Consider the following 20,975-nt stretch of genomic DNA (forward strand, 5'->3'; position numbering starts at 1 on the left):
GAGTTCCCAAGGGAAGGGGAGAGCAGATGCCGGGAGCCGGGGCTGAGCAGAGAACCTGGGGTCTAGAACCAGATGCTGCTGCTTCCCCGGCTGCTAAAACAAATACACACAATGGGGAGGCTTAACAATGGGAATTTATTGGCTCAGGGTTTCAGATCTTCTCCCGGGGTTGGGATTTCTGGCTGCCTCCAGGCTGGGGGTTCTTTGGCTTTTCCATCACAGGGCGATGCACACGGGGCTGATTTCTCCAGTCTCCTCGGGATTCTGTTGACTTCCAGCTTCTGGCAGCTCCCGAGGCTTCTCTGTCTGTGCCCAGTTTCTTTTGCTCACAAGGACTCCAGGCTTTTTAGATGCAGACCTGTCCCCTGCCCCATTCAGTTTACCTGACACCATCTTCAAGGCTCCTGTTTATGCCAGGGGTGGGACCTGAGCATGCCTTTTGTGGGGGACGTGATTCAGTCCCCTATCCTGAGAGGAGAGGGTCCGGGCCCAGGACAGACGGCATCCCTGAGGCCAGGAGGAGGCAGAGGTGTGGGGGCCCACCACGGCTAGTGCTGCACGGAGCTGGCCAGAGGCTTGGACAAAAGGAGGTCACCGGCGGCTTTGGCAAGAAGTGGACGGTCAGAAACCAGTAGCCGTGAGATGAGGAGTGAATGGACGGAGCCAGGAGCCAGGGAGGGTTCTTCAAGGAGTTGGGCAGAGGAGCAGAAGTGAGACAGGAGTGTAGGCAGCATTCAGTCTGGGAGGGCAGCCTGGAGGGGGCGGCCTTAATGAGGAAAAGGGCAGATCCTGCTCCTCCAAAAGCGGTATTTGGATTTCAGAGCACATGGACCGGTTCTCACTGTCTAGAGTCAATCATCAAACATTTCCACCTTCCCAGCTCTTTTCCAGGTCTGTATTTACGAAAACGAGACTGTTGAACACACACACACAAATACACACACACACACACAGCTTTAGATTCCTGCTTCACTCGCTTAACGTGAGATTTGTTTCTCCAACATCATTTCAACAGTGTCCCCCACTTTAATTATCTACTCCCCTGTTTTTTGAGCATGGAGGTGGGTTTCTGCCTTTTTGCTAAACCAGAAAGTGCTTCGAGGAGCATCTCTGGACACCTGTCCTTAGACTGTTTCCACAAGCGCAGCTGACAGGTGGAAGGGCAGGTAGGGTCTTTACCTGTCCAGATGCTGGGACTGCCCTCCTGAAAGGCCGGGCCTGTTTACACGCTCGCGTGATAAATGAGGGGTCCCTTTCCCACTCTCCTCAGCGAGCACTAACATTAAAAAGGCTCTTTGCCAATTCGTTAATGGAAAATGGTATCATCTAGCGATGAGAAGACTTCATTTAAATTACGTATAGATAGTTTGTGGTCATGGACAATTAAATGTAATTAATTTATCATTGAACTTTTCGGAAGTTACATAGGATAGTTGACTTCAATTGCCAGTAGAGGGCTCTTCAGTCCTATTAAATATCACATAGGGTTTTCCTTTCAGGTTAATTATGGAATAAAGACGAACTTTCTCCAATGTGCACTCTTTCAAACGCAGGGGCCTCCGCCAAACAATGAAAGCTTCTCCATCCATGTGAGTTTTATGGGTTGATCTTTCGTATTTTCCAAAACATGCTGTCAAACAGTTACCAACAGAATTGGATTCTCTTGGGTTAGGAGATAACGGCTCAACACTTCAACACTGTTTGTGCCCAGGTGCGCTTGGGTAACTGAGAGATCTGCCGAGAGGGGCCCGGGAGGAGCAGGAAGGTCTCTCCGAGAGTGAGGGCCGGGCTGGGGGAGGGGACAGCCACTCCTTTATTGGCTGTTGTGTCTCAGTTTAACAAAGGGAGCCTCTTCCTGTCCTTTCACCCACCCACCCACCCACCCACTCACTCACTCACTCACTCACGCACCGCCGCTTTACCCAGCATCTGCGTGGGGTCACTTCCTGAGGTCGGGGGCGGGGGGGCGACTGGGAGCGATGGGTGTAGGGGGGGCAGGTCCCCACCACCAAGTGTGCAGCTCCCTTGCGTTTGGCCTCGCGTCGCTGAGTGATCCCCTGCTGGGGAGCTGGGGGATCAGTGGGGGAGGGGCCCCCATTCTCGTACTTTGTTGCTTGTATTCCATTTAGACATTAGTACGTGGAGATTTTTTCATCTGTACCTCCGCTGTTTTCTAAGTGATATTTTCCATTTCCATCTCCTGTGGCGACAGGAGGGTAAACCAAGGCATAAACCAAGGCAGAAGAGAGGATGAGGAGGGGACTGGGACGCAGGTCTCACAGGGGACTGGTCGGTCGATGATGATGTGGGGAGAACAGGCTGGAGCTCACGGCTGCTGCTGAGCATCCAGGCCCCGTGAAGAGAAGATTCTGGAAGGTGGCTGGCGCCGGACTTGTGAATCCTACGGCCTGCCCCCTTGGGCTCCTTCTCCTCCCCAGCACACCCCAGCTATAGCAGGCTCCGGGGCGCAAGGCAAGTGGATGTCACGCCAAGTGCACTGACCCTGGGTGCAAAGCCAAGCTGGGCCTGAGCCTTTTCTGATCAGCTAAGCACGTGGGTGACGCCGAGGACAGTCCCCTCGTGCCCGGGCTCGCCCCCCATGGCCCCCAGCGCCGCCCTGCAGCCCCGGTGCCCCGTGGCCCTGAGGACACCCTCCCTCCCCACAGGGCCCACCCTGGCCTTCCAGGGGAGACGCCTGCTCTGCCCTTTCCTTCCTCCGGGCAGCTCCACTCGGCTCCTGTCGCCTCAGGCAGGGCCCTTCTCTGGCTTTCAGTTTCTTTACGTCTGAGAAGAACGTTCTCTGTGCGTGCGTGCGTGTGTGTGTGTCTGGCTTTCCTCGCCATCCCTGGCTTGACGCCTCCTCCTCGAGTGGGAAACCCAGGAGTGAGCTCCCACGGCCTCTCCCAAGGGTCTCATGCGCTGAAAAAGGCTTCCGACCCTGTGCGCCGTCCTCCCTTCCCACACTCTCCTCCACTCTCCTCGCAGCACGTCAGGCCTCGCGGTCACGGCCCCCCCAGACCCCGTGTGCACACCAGAGGCTGCCACGGAAGCCGTGAAATCCTGGTTCCTTTTCCCCTCTCCTGCCACCCATCCCCTCACGTGAGTGGATCTGTTTTCGGGGCCCTTGCATTATCCTTATTGAGTTTCACCTTGGAAAGGTGGGACTAATTATTTATTACATCTGTCTTATTTTTTAATCACCCACGAGAAGCGCCACTATCTTTGTTTGGGTTGCTAATCAGCAGAAGTCCCTCGAGTGGCAGAAGCACGGCTGGCTGGCTGGGTGCCCATCGCCCGACGCCAAGACTGGCTCTCCACACCCCCACATCTGGGAGGGGGTGGCGAGGCGGGGTCATGGGGAGCAACGTGACCTCCTGGGGTCCAGTCTCGCCCTTGCCCCATCCCAGCCCTCGGTGGCTGGTTCACCTCCTCCAGCGGGGAGGGTGCCTCTGTACCCTGACTTCTAATAGGAGGGACGAGGGGCAGGTCCCTTCTTCCTGGGAAGCAGAGGGACCCATGTGCTCAACAACTCTCTCCTCCTGGCCCTTCTCGCGCTCACCGTGCTCCCAGCTGACATCGTGGCCTTGCCCTCGGGCCACCTCGAGAATGCGACCTTGCACAGTGCAGGTCGCTGGGTGTCTGCCCTCGCCCCAAAGCCCCCTGGGGCAGGGGCAGGTCTGCTGCAGGCAGACCTAGGCTTAAATCCAGATTCCAGCTCCTTAGTTCTTTTTAAAAACAATTTGAGTGAACCATTTGGAGCGTCAGGTTTCCTTGTCTGTAAAATGAGGACATCGACCCTACTGCATTAGGATTTGGTCCAGTTCAAAGGGAAAGTGTGTGTCAGACATCTCAGCATGCGGCCGACCAGGCCAGCGGCCAGTGACGGTCCCGTCCACTCTGCTGTCCCCTGGCTGACTTATAAAAACCCGAGGAGGCTGGCGAGGAGGGGGCTCGAAGGGGTGACGCCCCTGCCTTGTCAACCACCCTTGTCCGCGGAAGGCGCCTTAAGTTTTAATCATTCTTAAAATGCTCCTTAGCTGGTTAGAAGAGCATATTTTCACTATTTCCTCACTGAATGTTCTTTTCTATATATAGCTTTGGTAGAAAGAAGAATGTTAAATAACAGCATTTACTTGCACAATAAACATTTTTAAAAGGCAACATTCCCCCCGCCCTGAATTGTCATTCTATTATATTATTATGCGTACAATAAAAGAATCCTCCAGAAGCAAAGATAGCAAACTGGATTTGGTTTTATGGTTGTGAAACAAGGCAAAGACTCATTTTCCCTGGTGTCTTCACTTGTGCCAGTGTGTTCTGTGCGAACGGATGCCACCAGCCAGAAGTTAAATTATGAACCGTTTTGCAACAGCTGCATTCCTGACTCACTAGAGATTAATCCAGTACTCAAAATTCTTTATAAAAAACCATGATAAGTGACTGAGCCCTTGTGATATTTCAGCTTCTCCAGCAAATGCTGTGGACCCATAGCTAGTTCTAATGGCACACAGGACCCGTCAACACACTCCAGCTCCCGCCACTGCCTCACCCGCACAGCATAAAGTCCTTCGGTTAATTAAAAGCAAACACCCCTCTGCAGTGCAGATAGCTGCTCTGTCAGTCATGCCAGAACTTAGGACGCAACATTTTTAATTGAAAGACTCCCACTCCTGAGGCCTCTGGGTCTTGCATTAATCAATTAGGTACACAATGAAGGTGACGTTTAATGAGGTGTGTGCCAGGCACTCTGACACGGGGGGACCTCGGTGGAGAAATGTGTAGTTCCACATGTTGATAATCTGATACTCGGCATGTTTTGGGCTACATAATATGAGTTGGTAATCATTCCAACAAATGCCAAGGTAGCTTATGTCTAAATCAAGACAAAACCTCTCCAAAGCACAGCATAGTTTTGAGAGTGAAAACATCATGCCCATGCCACGGGCTCTGTCCTAGATTCCCTCCAGAGCTACTGAGCCATGTGGTGGGGTGGAGAAGAGAGGTCTCATTCAGAGCTACTTGAATTAGAGGGTGTTTAGTTCAGTTATTGAGCTTGGAGCCTCTGTAGCCAGACTGTGTGTAGCCGTATCCCAGCATCACCACCCAGGAAACTTGCTTGAACTCTGGTTTCTCATCAGTAAAATGGGGGAAACAATAGCGTCTACCTCCCAGGGCTGTTGAGAGGATAAAATGAGCTAACATATACTGAAGAGTAGAACAGGGTTTGGGGTATATGGACACTCAGTAAATGCTAGCATTTTTATATCTCTGTGCTTTGGCCTATTACTCGGCAATGCTATAAACAAAATCCGGTGTTGAGAATGAATGAGTTTAGTTGTTCTTTTGAGCACGAGGACGGACTACTTTTCCTTTTCCTCTGAAGAACCGAGTGTTCACAACCGGGGGCTGGGGGCCAAGCTGCCTGGCTTCAGATTCCAGCTCACCTCAGGTCCCCGGCTAACCTCTGCTGTGTGCATGGATGGGGGATTCCCAGTGGGAAGCAGCAGCTGGAAAATTAAATGAATTGAACAGATCTCTCAGCTGCTGCCAAGTGAGAGGAGCTTGGAAACACCTCAAGCTCTCCACTGAAACTCCAAAGGAAAGACTGTGTCCTAGGATGACTATGTTTACCTTGGATAAGGGAAAAACCAAACAGACCCACACTAACAAAACAGCAAACAAACCCTCTGCAGGTTCATGCTTCAGTCATTTAACTGCTGGCTAGAACAAAACCCAGTGTGCTTCAGGGCCTCCACAACATAATACCGGTGTCTAATATTGGATAGAAAATTAGCAATCATATGAAAAAAACAAAAACAAAAATAAAACCAGAAAAAATGTGCTACAGGGTCAAGGAAAAAGCAGTCAGATAAAACAGATATCAAGATGACCCAGTATTGGGATTAGCAGAGAAGGGCTAAAAGGCAGCCATTAAGTTCAAGGGCTTAAAGGAAAAGATAGAGATGGGGAATTGCAACAGTGAAATGAAAACTAATAAGACTTATCACGTGGAAATACTAGAACTGAAAATCAAAGTATCTGAAATAAAAAAATCCAAGAGATCAGCTCAATAGATTGGAAAAGGCAGAAGAAATGGTCAGTGAGCTTGAACACAGATAAATAGAAATCATCCACCGTGAAAAGTGGAGAGAAAAATGGTTGAAAAAGTGAAATAGAATCTCAGTGATTTTTGGAGCAATATTAAGCAGTCAATTATATATGCACCTGGGGTGTCTGGAAGAAAAGAGACAGAATGGGCAGACAAGTATGTGACAGTAATAAAGATTTCTCAAATTTGGTTTAAAACATATATTAGAGATACAGCGAGCACGAGACGCAAATAGTATAAATAAAGAATACCTAGGTATCTCATAGTCACACTGATGAACACCAAAAAGAAAATCTCACAAGAATCCAGAGAATAATGATATATTGCAAAATTATTCTAATAATTGATAGTTTTCATCAGATACAATGGTGGCCAGGAGACAATGGAATGGGATCTTTAAAATGCTGAAGGAAAAAGCTGTTAACCCAATATTCTATATTTAGGAAAAAATATTTTTCTAAAGTATAGGTGAAGGAATGATATTTTAAGAGAAATGAAATGAGAACCAAGAGAATTTTTGCCAGCAGGTTGGCACTAAAAGTAATGCAAAAGGAAGGCTTCAGTTGAAAGGGAAATGATGCTGGGTGGGAGCCTGGCTCTACAGGAAGGAATAAAGAGCACTGGAAATAGTAAATATGTGGATAAATCTAAAAATGTCTTTTTTCCCCTTCTTTCTTTAAAAGAAAAAATAACTGTTTAATGCAAAAAATAATAGCATTCTACTGTGGCCTTTATAACCCTCTGGATGTAAAATGTATGCTAATAAAAGCTAAAGGGGACAGGGGGTAGGTAAATATATTATGGTGTTGCAGGGTTCTTACATATATTGTAAAATAGTACAATATTAATTCTAAGTAGGTGGTAATAAGAATGCCTTTTGCAATCCATGTACAACCAGAGAAAGAAAATAAAGAAGTACCACTAAAGAAGACAGTAGAGGAATTTAAATGGAATACTAAAATACTAAATGGAATACTAAAAAGCACCGAGTAAACCCCAGAGAAGGCAGGAATGGAGAAGAAGAAGAATAAAGAATGAAATGGGACAAATGGAGAATAAATCATGAAATGGCAGGTCTAACTCAACAGTATCAACGATCACATCTAATGCAAATGGAGCAAACACGCCAATGAAATGGTAGGTGTCATCAGAATGAATAAGAAAGCAAGACCCCAGCCCTTCCTTTGTTCCCCACTTTCCCTCTCCCACCTCCCAGCACTTCAGTACTCTCTCCCCCCCCCCCCGGATTCCTTCACAACAAGCCCACGAGAAAGGGGCATGGAGAAAGTCTTAACTCCCTGCAGCAGTGTGGACTGTGTGTGCCTAAGGAAAGCAATCCGATGCCTTCACTTGCTTACCTTTGGCTGTTAGGATCACACCAAAAAAGAAACATTCCTGTCGGTAACTGTTTAGTTTATAATCATCCCCGGTGCTTTAACCCTCTGGAAAGCAGATGCAGAGCCAAATTCAAGCCTGGATTGTAGGATAACCCTTGCTGTTATATACGCTTTGATATAGTGAAAGCTGGCTTATCTGGCATTCTAACAACCAAAAGTGAATTAAAAGCATAATGATAACTTCGAGGTACTCAGCAAATAATTGAATTCTGTAATTTTTAAATGTCAAATGTAAATATTTTGTATTAAGTCTTTACAACTCGCTGGTCCTTGAGCCTATGTGTGTATGTGTGTATGTTTGTCTCTGTGTATCTATATCTATCTATCCATCTCTCATGTCTGTCTGTCTATCTATCCATCATCCATCATTGATCTACATAAACTACGTCGGAGCATCGCTGCTTTAGAGCCGCAGAGACCCTCAGCATCACGTGGTCCGGCTCCTTCATTCAGGTGATGGAAAATGGAAGGTTAAGAGCAAATCCAAGGTCACACAGCCAGTCAGTGACTCTGACCTTTCATGTCACTCTGCCCTCTGACCTTGCAATGATGTAACCCAGCATTTCCATTACCGGGGTCAGCTTGGCCCCCCGTGGGCTCCTGGCGATGCCTGCGTGACGGGCTGATATGCAGAAGCTACCACTGCTTGGTGCTTCCTGCCATGTGAGAAAGAATCTCCGAAAATGCAAATGCCTGATGCCGGTTTTTGGAGTGAGGTGGGCTGAAAACAGGGAGCACAGCTGTGATTTCTAGTGAGAACTGCAAGTGTTTCAGGAAGGAGTGCTCTGCAGAAGGAGGCTGATTTCATTGGTACAGTGTGTGGGGGGGTTGCTTTTAAGCAAAGAAAGGAGCTGTTTCTAATTGTCGGCTGCTCGGCCAGATGCAATAATGAAGTAACTGACAGGAGGACGTGATGGGAACTCTAATGGAAATGACCTCCTAGGAACCGCCAACACGAGACTTGCAAATGTCACTGGAGAGAAGAGGCCGAGTTGGAAACTGAGGAATGTGGGGCTACCTTGAAGACGACGTGGAGCATCATTTGGAGGCCGCTCTTCCCGGGGTACTTGCCAGCGATGTTGGCGGCAGACAGGTTGAAGAGGTTAGCTCCTGTCTCGGTGCAGATGGCGTGAACCAGCATTTTCTTCCCCACCCCGGAAGGCCCGGCCAGCAGCAGCGACTTCACCAGAGGCGCTTTCTCGTGCACGGATGCAGAACCTAGAACAGCCGGAAGCAAAGGCTCTAAGGTCTGGCCGAGAAAACAGGTGGTTTTAGACGGAAAGGCCTCAAGGCCATTACCTGACTGGGGGCCCCGGTTTCTGGGAGTGATAAAAGGCGAAGGCAGCACTTCTGGCCAGAGGCACATCGGCCATGGCGGCTGGTTCTGGGCACCTCAATTCGCACGTCAGCGCTCAGAGTGGGGCCGTGGGGCCTCTGAGGGTCCTCACTACGCCTCTCTCCACCCCTCCACTGCACGCCTGCATTTCCCCCAAACACGAGCATGCCTGCACCAGCTTGCCCCTGGCTCTGGGGCTTGCCTGTTTGTTTTTGGAGAGGGGTAGCTCTGTCATCAGCAGTTTTACATCCTTAGAAAGCCTGGACCTTAGTAATATGGGTCTTAGTAATGTAAATACTAGGCAGCAGAACCCTGTTTCCAAGCACTTCCTGCATCTGATGAGATAAAGGGGAAAATCAAGACCGAGAAGCCGGCTGCCTCCACTCTCTCCCCTTGCCTGGTTTCCCGCCTCTCGGTAGGGTGGGGTCTGCTAGCAACGATCACAAAGCGACTTGAGTTACTACACAGCCACTCTTGTGCTCTCGGGGAGGCTGTCTGCCCCCTAGAGCCCAGGACAGGGTTCGGGCTTGGGTGCTGGACACAGGGGCCTGGGGGCACTAAGTTAGAGTCGCAGGGAATTGAATCAGAAGCTTAGGAGTGCGGAATGGAAACACCCACCACCACGCTCCTTTGTTTTTGGCCAACTACGGGGCACCCTTGGGTCAGCTGTAAACATGTCGGCATTATAATTACATATCATGTTCTCCTTTTCTATTTTCTTGCATAACTGAAGAGCTCTAAGAAATTTAGATGGTTTTTACTGCTGCCTAGCATATTCCACATAAACTTAGAAAATAGTTCAACTGAGTAACTTCTCTTTAAGATGAAATGAAATGAAATGGCCAGTGAGGGGTACTTTTGGGCGAAATGATAAGGAGACACCGTCTTCCACGAAGGAAGAGAAGGCATCTTTCTTCCGTGATGGAAGTCCTGACAGCCATTCCACAGCGGCCTCTGAGCTCGGGGGAGGCCCTGGCTGGGAGTGCCAGGGACACAAGCATGGAAGAGACCAGGACTTGCTATGTGGAAGTTCTGCGAGGACAGGAGCTAAGACCCGAACAGACTTGACTGGAAGGGGAGGTGAACAAGGCACAGAGGGTGCCGGCTACAGAAAGTTCAGAGAAAAAACAGAATCTGCGAGCAGGGCAGGGCTTCCTGGAGGTGGCGGCATCTGAACAGGCCTCTGAAAAATGAGCAGAAGTGGAGCATGCAGCGGGAGGGGGTGTGCAGGTAGACTCCAGGCAGGGGGACACAGCGACCGCAGGGGACACAGTGACCACAGGCTTTGGTGGGACATCAGGACAGTACTGGGAAGCAAGGGGTGGGGTGGGGTGGGAGACTGGTGCCAGCCAGGGGGTCCTAGAAGGAGGGCGGGAGCTGCAGCTGTGGTGCCAGCCAGGGGGTCCTAGAAGGAGGGAGGGAGCTGCAGCTGTGCCAAGGGTGTTGGCTGAAGCCAAGAGGCCAGGAGAAGTTCCTGGGGGGGGAGGTGTGGCACGGAGGGAGGGGAGGACAGAGCCAGGGACAGACTCCTGTTGAAGAGGCATTAAGAGGGGAGAGCGGCAAGGCAGAGGAGGTGCCGTTAAGGGGCACAGAGAACCTGGAGAGTGTGGTAACATACATGATGAAGTGGCTTTTCAGAAGGAAGGGGATGGTCACCAAGGCTGCTCAGGAAAGCATCTGCCCTTGGGGCCCAGGTGACCCCTGGAGAGTGGACCAGACCAAGGCAGGGCAAGGGTGGGTGGAGGGGCCTGGGGAGTTTGGGAATCAACAGCACCCAAACGCTCCTGTCACTGTGCTGGCAGCACCCCGTCACCATGCCGGCAGTACCTCTTGTCATTGTGCCAGTAGCACCCTGATCACCGTGGCGGCAGCACCTCTCTCACCATGCTAGCAGCATCCTCATTACTGTGGCAGCAGCACCCCTGTCACCGTGCCAGCAGCACCCCTGTCACCATGCCAGCAACACCCCATCACTGTGACAGCAGCACCCTATCACTGTGACAGCAGCACCCTGTCACTGTGGCAGCAGTACCCCTGTCACTGTGCCAGCAACACCCCATCACTGTGCCAGCAGCACCCTGTCACCATGGCAGCAGCACCCTGTCACCGTGGCAGCAGCACCCTGTCACTGTGGCAGCAACACCCCTGTCACTGTGCAAGCAGCACCCTGTCACCATGCCAGCAGCACCCCCATCACTGTGCCGGTGACTCTCCCTGCCCTTCTGCCCTTCAACGATGACTGGACAGGATTCACACATCCCTAAAAGGTATCTGAAATCCCCAGGTGGTGGTGCAGAAATCCTTTCCAACTTTGGTGGGTTACAGGTAACAAGGAGACCAGTGTCCCATGTCCTAAATCCAGGTCTCCTACTTAGCAGTCTTGTGGCTTTAGGAAGGTCATCACACCTCAGAGATGCTCAGTAATCTGTAAAAATGGGATAGTGTCCACCTCGACGGGGTGTGGCAGGAAATAAGATCACAGCATCGAATGGCCACGTAACCCCATTTCTGCTCAGTGGGCGCTCTCCCTCCTTCCCTCTCCTCCCCTGATGTGCTGGGGGGCAGCCTCCTTCGGGGGAGAAGGGCGGGTGCTGACCGCAGACTTGCTGGGTGTTCTCTTACCCAACAGTGCTGGCTTCGTGCCCGGCCAGGATGAGGCTCTTGAAACCTGGTCCCTGGGCAGCTCCGGGGAGTGGTGGCGGCGGTGGCTCCTCTGGCCCATGGCAAGGAGAGGCCAATTAGTCCCACACAGGCGCCTGCCAAGGTCACCTGAGCCAGCTGGGCCACAAATGCAGTTAACGGGGTGCTGAGCTCATGGAATTTCAATGCCCGGAGACTTATCTGTGCAGGTCCTTCATCCATCCAGCCTGTTGATGCTTCCCAAACACGGAAACCTCCATCACGAGGATGGGACGCCCCTGTCACTGTGCTGGCAGCACCCCATCACCATGCCAGCAGCACCCCTTGGTGCTGGGAAGCATGGCTGGCCTTTAGGGACTTGGGTCCTTAGGATGTGTCCCAGGGCGCTTCTCGTGATGCTCGGAAGCTGGCATGGAAACAGTACTCTGTTCACCATTGCGGACACCCATGTGGAGAATGTGCAGTTCACCGCACGCGTATCTGTTAGGGCGCTTTTTGTTTTACCATCTTTCATTGCCATGTGCTGAGCTTGAGGTCTAATTTATTTATGCATATTTTATTTATGTTGACCCCAATTCCAGTGGCTACTTGTGACAGTAACTCAATGGAGGAATTAAATATTACCTGAAAGTAGGTTTAAGTTCTTATTTATGTCCAGGGGAGAAACACCAGTGCCCACACTACTCCCGCCTTCCATTCTAAATCAAATGAAAGGGAACAAAAACCAGTTTCTGCTTAGGGATGGCCATCAGGGCACAGCCCTGGCTGGAGGTTCTGCTCCTGCCCCAACAAACTCAGGCCATCCTGCATAGCCACAAAAAGTGAAAGTGAAGGAAGAGAAGAGACATCCTGTTAGGGATAGAGTATGGCTTCCCCATCCCTTGTCCCCCCCAGAACTCGGTGTGTCTGTCTGCAAAACAGTCCTGGGGCATTATTGGGCGGTTAGAGTGGACGGGCTGAAGCTGGCTGAACCCTAAAGGCGTTCCTTTACAGTGACAAAATCTGCTTCCACTGCTTCCTTACATGCCAACCCTGCTAAGGACCCAGTAACAGAGACCCATCTGTAAAAGGCACATCATAACCTCCACCCTTTCTCCAGATTTCATGAATTTGAATTGTGGGTGTTCCTTTCAACTGTTCTCTCTGCCAGATGCTTGTCTCGAGGACCTCCAGCCCAGAACTGCCAATGGGCGTTCAAAGACGGTGCAGAAGGGCTCTCTCTGGTGATACGCTTCTGTGAGCTCTTGGATGTACTACTGAAATGAAGCCATCCTCACTCCAAATTCTCACTAGGAACCCCACCATCAAGGCCTGCAGGCACTGCACCCTGCTTGTAGAAAATGCACAAGGGTGCAGGTTGGGTCTTTACCTAAAGGCAGGACTCCGTACAAGGTGATGAGCTGTCTGACATCCAGGAGGGAAGGCATGGGTTCTATGGAGACCTGGCGAAGACTGGTCCCCAGGTAGCTGTACTCACCTGGGCAGAAAGAAACAGAACGTAAATAAATAAATGAGAGCTGCGGGAAGCTGGCCCTCGCAAGATTAACACAGAATGCAAATCTAACGTCTCTGAGTCAGTATAATCCTATTACAGGGTGTCATTATGAAGAAATGCACCTTTGCTTGGACGAAGGCTTGAAGAAAAGCTGTCCACTTGAGAAAGGATTGCTGCACTGGTTAACATGGTTAACTGGGAATTATATGGGCTAATCGTAACCATCTCAAAGTTTAAACATAATCTTCAAATATTGGGTTGTGTGAAGAAGGACAAAGTTCTAAAATGAGGGTCATAGAAAGAAGACAAAACTAATGGTGTCTGCTTTATTCATAGTCTAAGAGACTATGTTTAACATTTGCACACATTTTAAAATAATCTAAGATCAATGTGAAATTTGTATTGGAACAGTGTAAATCTGAATCTAAAATGCAGTCATTTGAAAGGAAGGGTGTGAGTCTAATTTAGGATAAATAGAAATGTCTCCTTTTGAGGGTCATATTCATTGACATTTTTATCATTTTTTAAAGGATTACCAAAGGACTAATACTGAAATAAATCTTCATGGTTTAATTAGAAGGTATCAAAGGACTTAATTGTAACTAGTAATAAATCTGAACTGTTATTTTCTAACTAATTTAGATAAGGTCACCAAGAAAATTAGTTTGGCTGTCTCCATTTGTCATGAGGATGGGAGATCAGAACCTTTACATGCTTAGGTGATTCTCTTTTGATTATGTACTTGAACCTGGAGTCAAAATACTCATGGAATTATCACGGTGTCTTGATATTTTTTTATTCTGACCCTTTCTTTCCATAACAAATACTGGTTTTGCAGAGCTTTCAACGCTACATATATATGATAAATACGATATGCACATTTCTGTGTATATGAACATATAAGTACTGAAAATATCAAAATCCTTTAAGCATTTTCAAATGCTAAGAAAGTGAAATAACGATTGCTGTGTTGCAGAGGGCAGCCTTTCAAAGCCTCACGTGAGAAAAATGTCCTTGGCAAGGACAGTGGGCACTGCTCAGGGGAGTGAGTGTAAAGGAAGCATCTATTATGGCTTCAGATACCCGTGCTTTTTAATGAGCCAGTAATAAATAGAAGAGTGGTTAATTTAGTCTGCACTAGAGAAGGAAGAGGTCCTGTTGCAACCATTAAATGCAGTGCTTACTGCCAGTAAACATGACATTAGAGGAGATATGAAAGTGACCTCAGTTTTCCTGCTTGAGTAAATTCATATTAATATCCAGATGTACCATGTTTTCTAGAACTAACAGATTTTATTTAAACACATTATAGTAAGTCGAATGGATGGGCATTGGATCTGGTAGGGGGAAGGACACAACCATCCTGGGCCACCTGTGAAATCATGAGACGCATTTGAAAACACATGCCTATGCCTTGCTGTTGTCTGGCATGATGGAGATAAAACCCTTCCCCATTCACTCATTTGAAACTTAGAAAGTTCCAGATTCCCTGCTGGGCTGGATCGAATCATGTCACTTACAGACGTACGTTCACGTCCTGAGCCCTGGCCTGTGGATGTCACTCATTTGTTAAGACGGCCTTTAAGGACCCTATTTGGATGAGCAAAACTGAATCAGGTGGGGTTGATCCTAATACGGCTGAAATTCTCACAATTAGAGGAAATTTGGAAGCAATCACTTAAGACAAGCCAGAGAAGGAGAATGAGAGTGCCATGCGGGAGGGGCAAAGACACCTCTACAAGCTAAGGAAGCCCAGGGATAGCTGCAGCCATCCCCAGAATGTCGCTGACTCCGGGAGAAAGCATGGCCTGCAGATGCCTTGATTTTGCACTTCTATGCCCCAAACTGCCAGGCAGTGCATTTCTGCTGTTTACGCCCGCCCACTGTGCGGCAGTTGTCACAGCAGCCCCGGCTAACTGAGACCCCTACCCAGATGCCAGGTCTTCCTCAAGACAAGGAAGAAGAAAACTGCAGGAGAAAAAGAGCTTGAGATAGAGGGTACCAAATAAGGCGAGGAAACCAAGAACAATGGAAAGAAAAGAAATAAGGAAGGAGTAAAATAATTGAGCAGAATAGGAACGTAAGAGCGCAGTTAAAAATAACGACTGACTTTGCACAAAGACGGCCCCGCACATGAAGAAGGAAGCTCCGCCCCTCCCCAGACCGGAGCCAAAGCCAAGTCTTTGGAGGCCAAGAAGGCGGTGCTGAAATACGTCCACAGCCACAGAAGAAAGAAGATCCACACTTCACCCTCGTTCCAGGGCCCAAGAGGCTGCGTCTCAGAAGGTGACCCAGGAGAAACCAGCTGGACCACCGTGCCGTCAAGCTCCCCCGAGTCAGCCGTGAAGGGGACTGAAGACAACCACGCTGTGTTCACCGCGGACGGCAAGGCCGGCAGCATTGGGTCCGACAGGCTGTGAAGGCTCCATGCCACCGGCGAGGCCGTGGTCCGCACCCCGAGCAGGCCTGACGGAGAGAAGAAGGCACACTTCTTTGACTGGCTCCTGATCATGATGCTTTGCATGTTGCCAACAAAATTGGGACCATCTAAACTGAGTCCAGCCGGAAAAGTCTAAATACAAGTTTTTGACCTTAAAAAAATAAAATGATTGGAGAAAGGAAAATGGACTCAACCTCTTATATTTCCAGGTTATTCCACCCAAGAATGAAAAGGAATGAAGAATGGAGTACTTCCTTTATGAATACTAACTTCTTGAGAAGTTACTCAGAGAAAAGGGGTGAGGGGCCATAGGGGGCCCCGTGAAAACAGGCTATGCTGTTTGGCCTTTCGGCTCCCAGAGGCACCAACAAGGCCTGCTCATGCTTTTCAGTCCCCCAGCTCCAGCCCCCAGCCCATGGCATGACCGCAAATAGCACTGTCCTCTAACAACAAGGAAGATGGTGCCACGCAAGGCAGTTAAAAACAAGTGCGTTAACTTGAGAGTTTCTAAAATTTCCTGCAGCCATGGAAGGGTTACAGTTCAGTGGGCCACGAGCTACCCTGGCTCCAGGATGAGGTTCAGAGGTCTCAGTTCCCCAACAGAGACGGACGGAGGTGGGCTTGTGGGTGCGCTCCTCTCCGCCATTCGCTGTGTATTAGGGCACTCCAAGCATTCCAGAGCTGCAGGCGCTTTTCACAGGTCGATACAGAAATCCTATCTTCGCAGATTCGAGTTTTGGGAACCTGCTCAGTCTTCCAATCTCCAGGGCAGGCTAGGAACACCAAGAGACGGGGGGGAAATCCGACCCTGGCCTGGATGGGGGGCTCAACCAAATGCAGCAGGCATTGAACTGTGGGTGCGGCAGGGGAATTCAGGGGAATATTAATCTACGTTTGTTCTCCCTCTATTTTCCCCTCCGTGGGTGGCCAGCCCTCGCTGTGGTTCTGAGTTATGAAAGGGAGGGAGGCAGCAGGGACCCCAAGAAGCCAGCGGCCTTCCTCTAGCTGGCAAAGAGCCAAGGCTGCAAGACTGGGAGACGACGACAGCAGCGGTGGCAGGAACTACCAAGTGCTCTGCCTGGCCTGGCCTGGTGCTCCACTACTCATTCATTTAACACTCACGGCCATTCAATGGGGGGTGGCTAGTATTAGCCCTATTCTTTGGCTGGGGAGACTGAGACATAGAAAGGCTGAGCATCCTGGAGGGCAAGAAATTCCTCACCCCCCCCAGGAGCGGCACACAGGCCACGGGGTCCTTGAGCTCAGGTAGCCCAGGGAACAGGGTCAAGTAGATACCAGGAGGTAGGCCCCCTGCCCTCGCAGACACCCTGACTCATGGCCACCTGGGGCAGCAGCCCTGCAGCTTGGACAACGTGGGTCTGCGAGGGGAGCCTGCCCACTTCGAGGTGCCAGCGCCTGGGCACCGTGTGCGAGCTGGGGGCCGCTGCAACACCTGGGGTGGGGGCGGAGCCTCGTCATGATGACGGAGGCTGAATAACCTTGGCAGGTTAGGGATTGTGAAGCCAAGTCATGATGGTTTAAAGAAAAAAAGGAAATGCGCTGTTTCTTACACTCGTGAGACTGTGGCAGGAACTTGCTACTCATCACCAGGCCAGTGCTTGGAGCTGGAGCAAGGAAGGAGGCTGGAGGGCTGCCCTCAGGGAACGGGACATTCCAAGCTCCGTGCCCCAGGGAACACTCTCTGGCAGCCCTTACCTGCTAGGACTCTAATGTGTACCCAGATTGGAATGGTGCTTAGAAGAGAGTGGGATGGACAAATCCTAAGACTTTACGTCCCAACAGTGGGGAACGCGGCAGGATCTGTTTACATTGTTCCAGGTGCAGTGGGAAAACGTCCAAACCAAGAGGCCACGTGCTGTGTCTGAAGGCGCAGCCCTCTCCCCGACTAGGTGGGGCGTGGGTGAGGCACAGCCAGTGCCCTCTCTGCTCTCCTCGTCCAGCTGCAGGGTGAGAGTGCTTTGTGCAGTCAGCCTTAGCAGCCTGAGCCCTGGAGGAGCGGACTGGCCATGCAGGGGTTCCAGTAGGCCAATAAGAACCAGGATGCAGAATGAAGGTCAGGGGACCTGACAGTGAGTGAAAATCCCGGATCCTTCCCTCATCAATCCTCTTAGACAAGAAGACCAAGCCTGAGTTACTGAACATTAAGAAGTGAGCATTTCCCAGAGGCAGAGAGAAGTCCTACAATTCTGTGCACTTATTCGATTAAGAGGTGTAAGCACCATGACTTAAGTTCCTAATTAGGGAAGTCTGTGCTGCCAGGTGGGGGAAGGCCACTGCAGGTTCAGGGTGGTCCGTTCCAACATCAGAAATGAGCCAAGGGGAGCCAGCAATCAATAATCAAATGATTGTCCAGACATCAAAGCTCTCCTCTGTCCGCTGATCCCTCAGAGCCAACTCTGGGCACAGGGAACGAAGACTGGGGTTGTGGCATAGCCCTCCACGTGGCCCGGCTCTAATAAGATGAAGAAACTCAGGTTAAGGTTGTAGGAGGAAATAACAAAGGTTATGTCCCAGGAGAATTTTCAGTGCATTAAAACAAAAAATCGAATATGGCTTTAACTGAGAAAACAAGGTTTTCATATAATCTGCAAAATAAGTCGATATTTAGGAAAGAACTGTTGGCCATTTTTAGAGAGATTAAAGAGGACACTGCAACTGCGAATACAATGTGGATTCAGATGTACTCCACCACAGGACAAAAATCAGCATCACTGGAAGCAACAAGGAGTAAAAAGAGCTGAGCCAAGCAGGGCAGGGAAGCAAGAGGCCCCGTTATTACAGCGGGGGCTCCCGCAGTTTCTGGTGGGAGCGAGCAGAGCACACAGGCATCCCTTCTGCCCGGGACCCCTGGGCGGGGCTGAGGCCAGTCTGGAATCCCTGGAAGGACACACAAGCAGTCATCCTTGGAGGCCGAATAGGGCAAGAGTTAATTGGCTCTTTGAGAGAGTAAGCCAAGATATTCAAAAAAAATCTTCTCACTGTAAAATAAAACGCAGATACAGAAACCATAACAAATGTGTAGCTTAGTGAATTGTTTATAAGATAAACATCCTTGTAACTCAGCCCAGATAAAGAAATAGAATTTGGCAGCCATCCTAGAACTGCACCCTCCCCATATCCCACCTCTCTCCTCCATGCCCAAATTAAGTACCATCTCACATGGTATAATAATCCCCTTCTTAGGTTTCTTTACAGTATAAATTATTGACGTGTGCATGCTCAGAGACTGTGGTTTGTCCTTTAGGTCTTCTCGCCATCCAGTTCCCTTTACTCAGTTATTTTCCCCATATCATGTATGTGGCAGAGAACCGGGTGTTTCCCGCAGCCTGGATTTTGCTGATTGCGTCCTCATGGAGTAGGGGACCATGTTCTCCGCTCAGCTGGATCCAGAGGCTGATCAGACCTGGGCTCGACCCGTTCGGCAGAACCACAGATCATGACGGCCTTTCTTCGTCTGGAAGCAGGTGATGGCTCATTTTCACTGTGACATTAGCAGCCACTGATGGTCACAGCCTAAATCCACTGGAGGGAGCAACTTAGTGATTCTAATTCTACTTTTATTATCATTTATTAGCTGAAATTATTTTTTTCAAAGGTTATATCTCCCATCTACAACTTGGTTACCTGACCTGTTGATATAGTTAATATAAGAAAAGCTGGATAAATACTTGATTCTTTTATTGCTTTACCAGTTTTCAAGATAAATGTTTTCTGACATTCTCTTAAGATGACCAATTACTCTTCTGTATCATTATGGGCTCATGAATTAAAATATATTTTATGAACTTCAATTCATCATACTTATTATCCTTACTGGAACTCAAAATGCTCCATCTTTGGCCAGAGGGAGCTTCTTCAAGTTGGCTCCTGAGTTTTTTGTTTTTTTTTTTTTAGAAAAAAGATGTCACTTTTATTGTTTTCTGTTTATTAAGAAAGGGACATAGGCGATGTACTTCAGAAAGATTTTTATCAAAATACAATTAAAATTGCAATCACGCATTTCCAGGAGTAACTTGTACTTATTTTAAATATTGAAATATCTAATTTTAATATCCACAATAACCTCACTACGTGACGTTCATGAACCCTCTCATGAACATAAACACGTTTGCACATAATGCTTCCACTTCTTCATCCATGAAATGGGAATAATAATACAGTCACCTAATATCATTGTGTCCAAATAACTTAATAAACTTGAAACACTTAAAAGAGAACCTGGTACATGGTAAGTGTTCAATACATTTTTGTCATTACTTTGGCAACTATAATTCCTTTGGAGACAACTAATGTGATTCAGGGCATTGGCGGGTAATTTCTTAAATAGCATAATGAAATCCAACCTTATTCAATGGTTGTTTCCTGAAAAAGTATGCATAAATCAAATGTTTAATAAATTAATTTTCATTCTTTCTTAAAGGAAGTTTTATTTATTACTCCATTGCAGAGTAACCAATCATTTTCTCTCTCTTTTTTTTTTTTTCATGGGCAGGCACCAGGAATCGAACCCACGTCTTGGGCATGGCAAGTGAGAATTCTGGCACTGAGCCACCATTGCACGGCCCAATCATTTTTTTTTTTATCATTTATTTGTTGAAATAAATTTTTTTTCTTTTTTCTTTTTTTTATTAATTAAAGAAAAAAAGAAATTAACACAACATTTAGAAATCATTCCATTCTACATATGCAATCAGTAATTCTTAACATCATCACATAGATGTATGATCATCATTTCTTAGTACATTTGCATCGATTTAGGAAAAGAACTAGCAAAACAACAGAAAAAGATATAGAATGTTAATATAGAGAAAAAAATAAAAATAATAATAATAGTAAAAAAGAAAGAAAAAAAAAGACACAAACAAATAAACAGACAAACAAAAAAAAACCTATAGCTCAGATGCAGCTTCATTCAGTGTTTTAACATGATTACTTTACAATTAGGTATTATTGTGCTGTCCATTTTTGAGTTTTTGTATCTAGTCCTGTTGCACAGTCTGTATCCCTTCAGCTCCAATTACCCATTATCTTGCCCTGTTTCTAACTCCTGCTGGTCTCTGTTACCAATGACATATTCCAAGTTTATTCTCGAATGTTGGTTCACATCAGTGGGACCATACAGTATTTGTCCTTTAGTTTTTGGCTAGACTCACTCAGCATAATGTTCTCTAGGTCCATCCATGTTATTACATGCTTCATAAGTTTATTCTGCCTTAAAGCTGCATAATATTCCATCGTATGTATATACCACAGTTTGTTTAGCCACTCGTCTGTTGATGGACATTTTGGCTGTTTCCATCTCTTTGCAATTGTAAATAATGCTGCTATAAACATTGGTGTGCAAATGTCCATTTGTGTCTTTGCCCTTAAGTCCTTTGAGTAGATACCTAGCAATGGTATTGCTGGGTCGTATGGCAATTCTATATTCAGTTTTTTGAGGAACCGCCAAACTGCCTTCCACAGTGGTTGCACCATTTGACATTCCCACCAACAGTGGATAAGTGTGCCTCTTTCTCTGCATCCTCTCCAGCCCTTGT

General features: G+C 48.3%; 1 protein-coding gene across 3 annotated transcripts in view; it reads right to left on the reverse strand.

The window, feature by feature from the left end:
• Nucleotides 1-20,975, reverse strand: part of DRC11 (dynein regulatory complex subunit 11) — a 237,563-nt gene that overhangs the window by 39,716 nt on the left and 176,872 nt on the right. For all 3 annotated transcript variants that reach the window (XM_077155534.1, XM_077155536.1, XM_077155535.1), the window contains exons 14-15: nt 12,852-12,959; nt 8,525-8,724 (exon numbers count right to left, since the gene is read on the reverse strand). In XM_077155534.1, coding sequence (XP_077011649.1) covers nt 8,525-8,724; nt 12,852-12,959 — 308 coding nt within the window. The remainder of the gene's footprint in view (nt 1-8,524; nt 8,725-12,851; nt 12,960-20,975) is intronic.

This window comes from Tamandua tetradactyla, chromosome 3, assembly GCF_023851605.1.
Source record: "Tamandua tetradactyla isolate mTamTet1 chromosome 3, mTamTet1.pri, whole genome shotgun sequence".
NCBI lineage: Eukaryota > Metazoa > Chordata > Mammalia > Pilosa > Myrmecophagidae > Tamandua > Tamandua tetradactyla.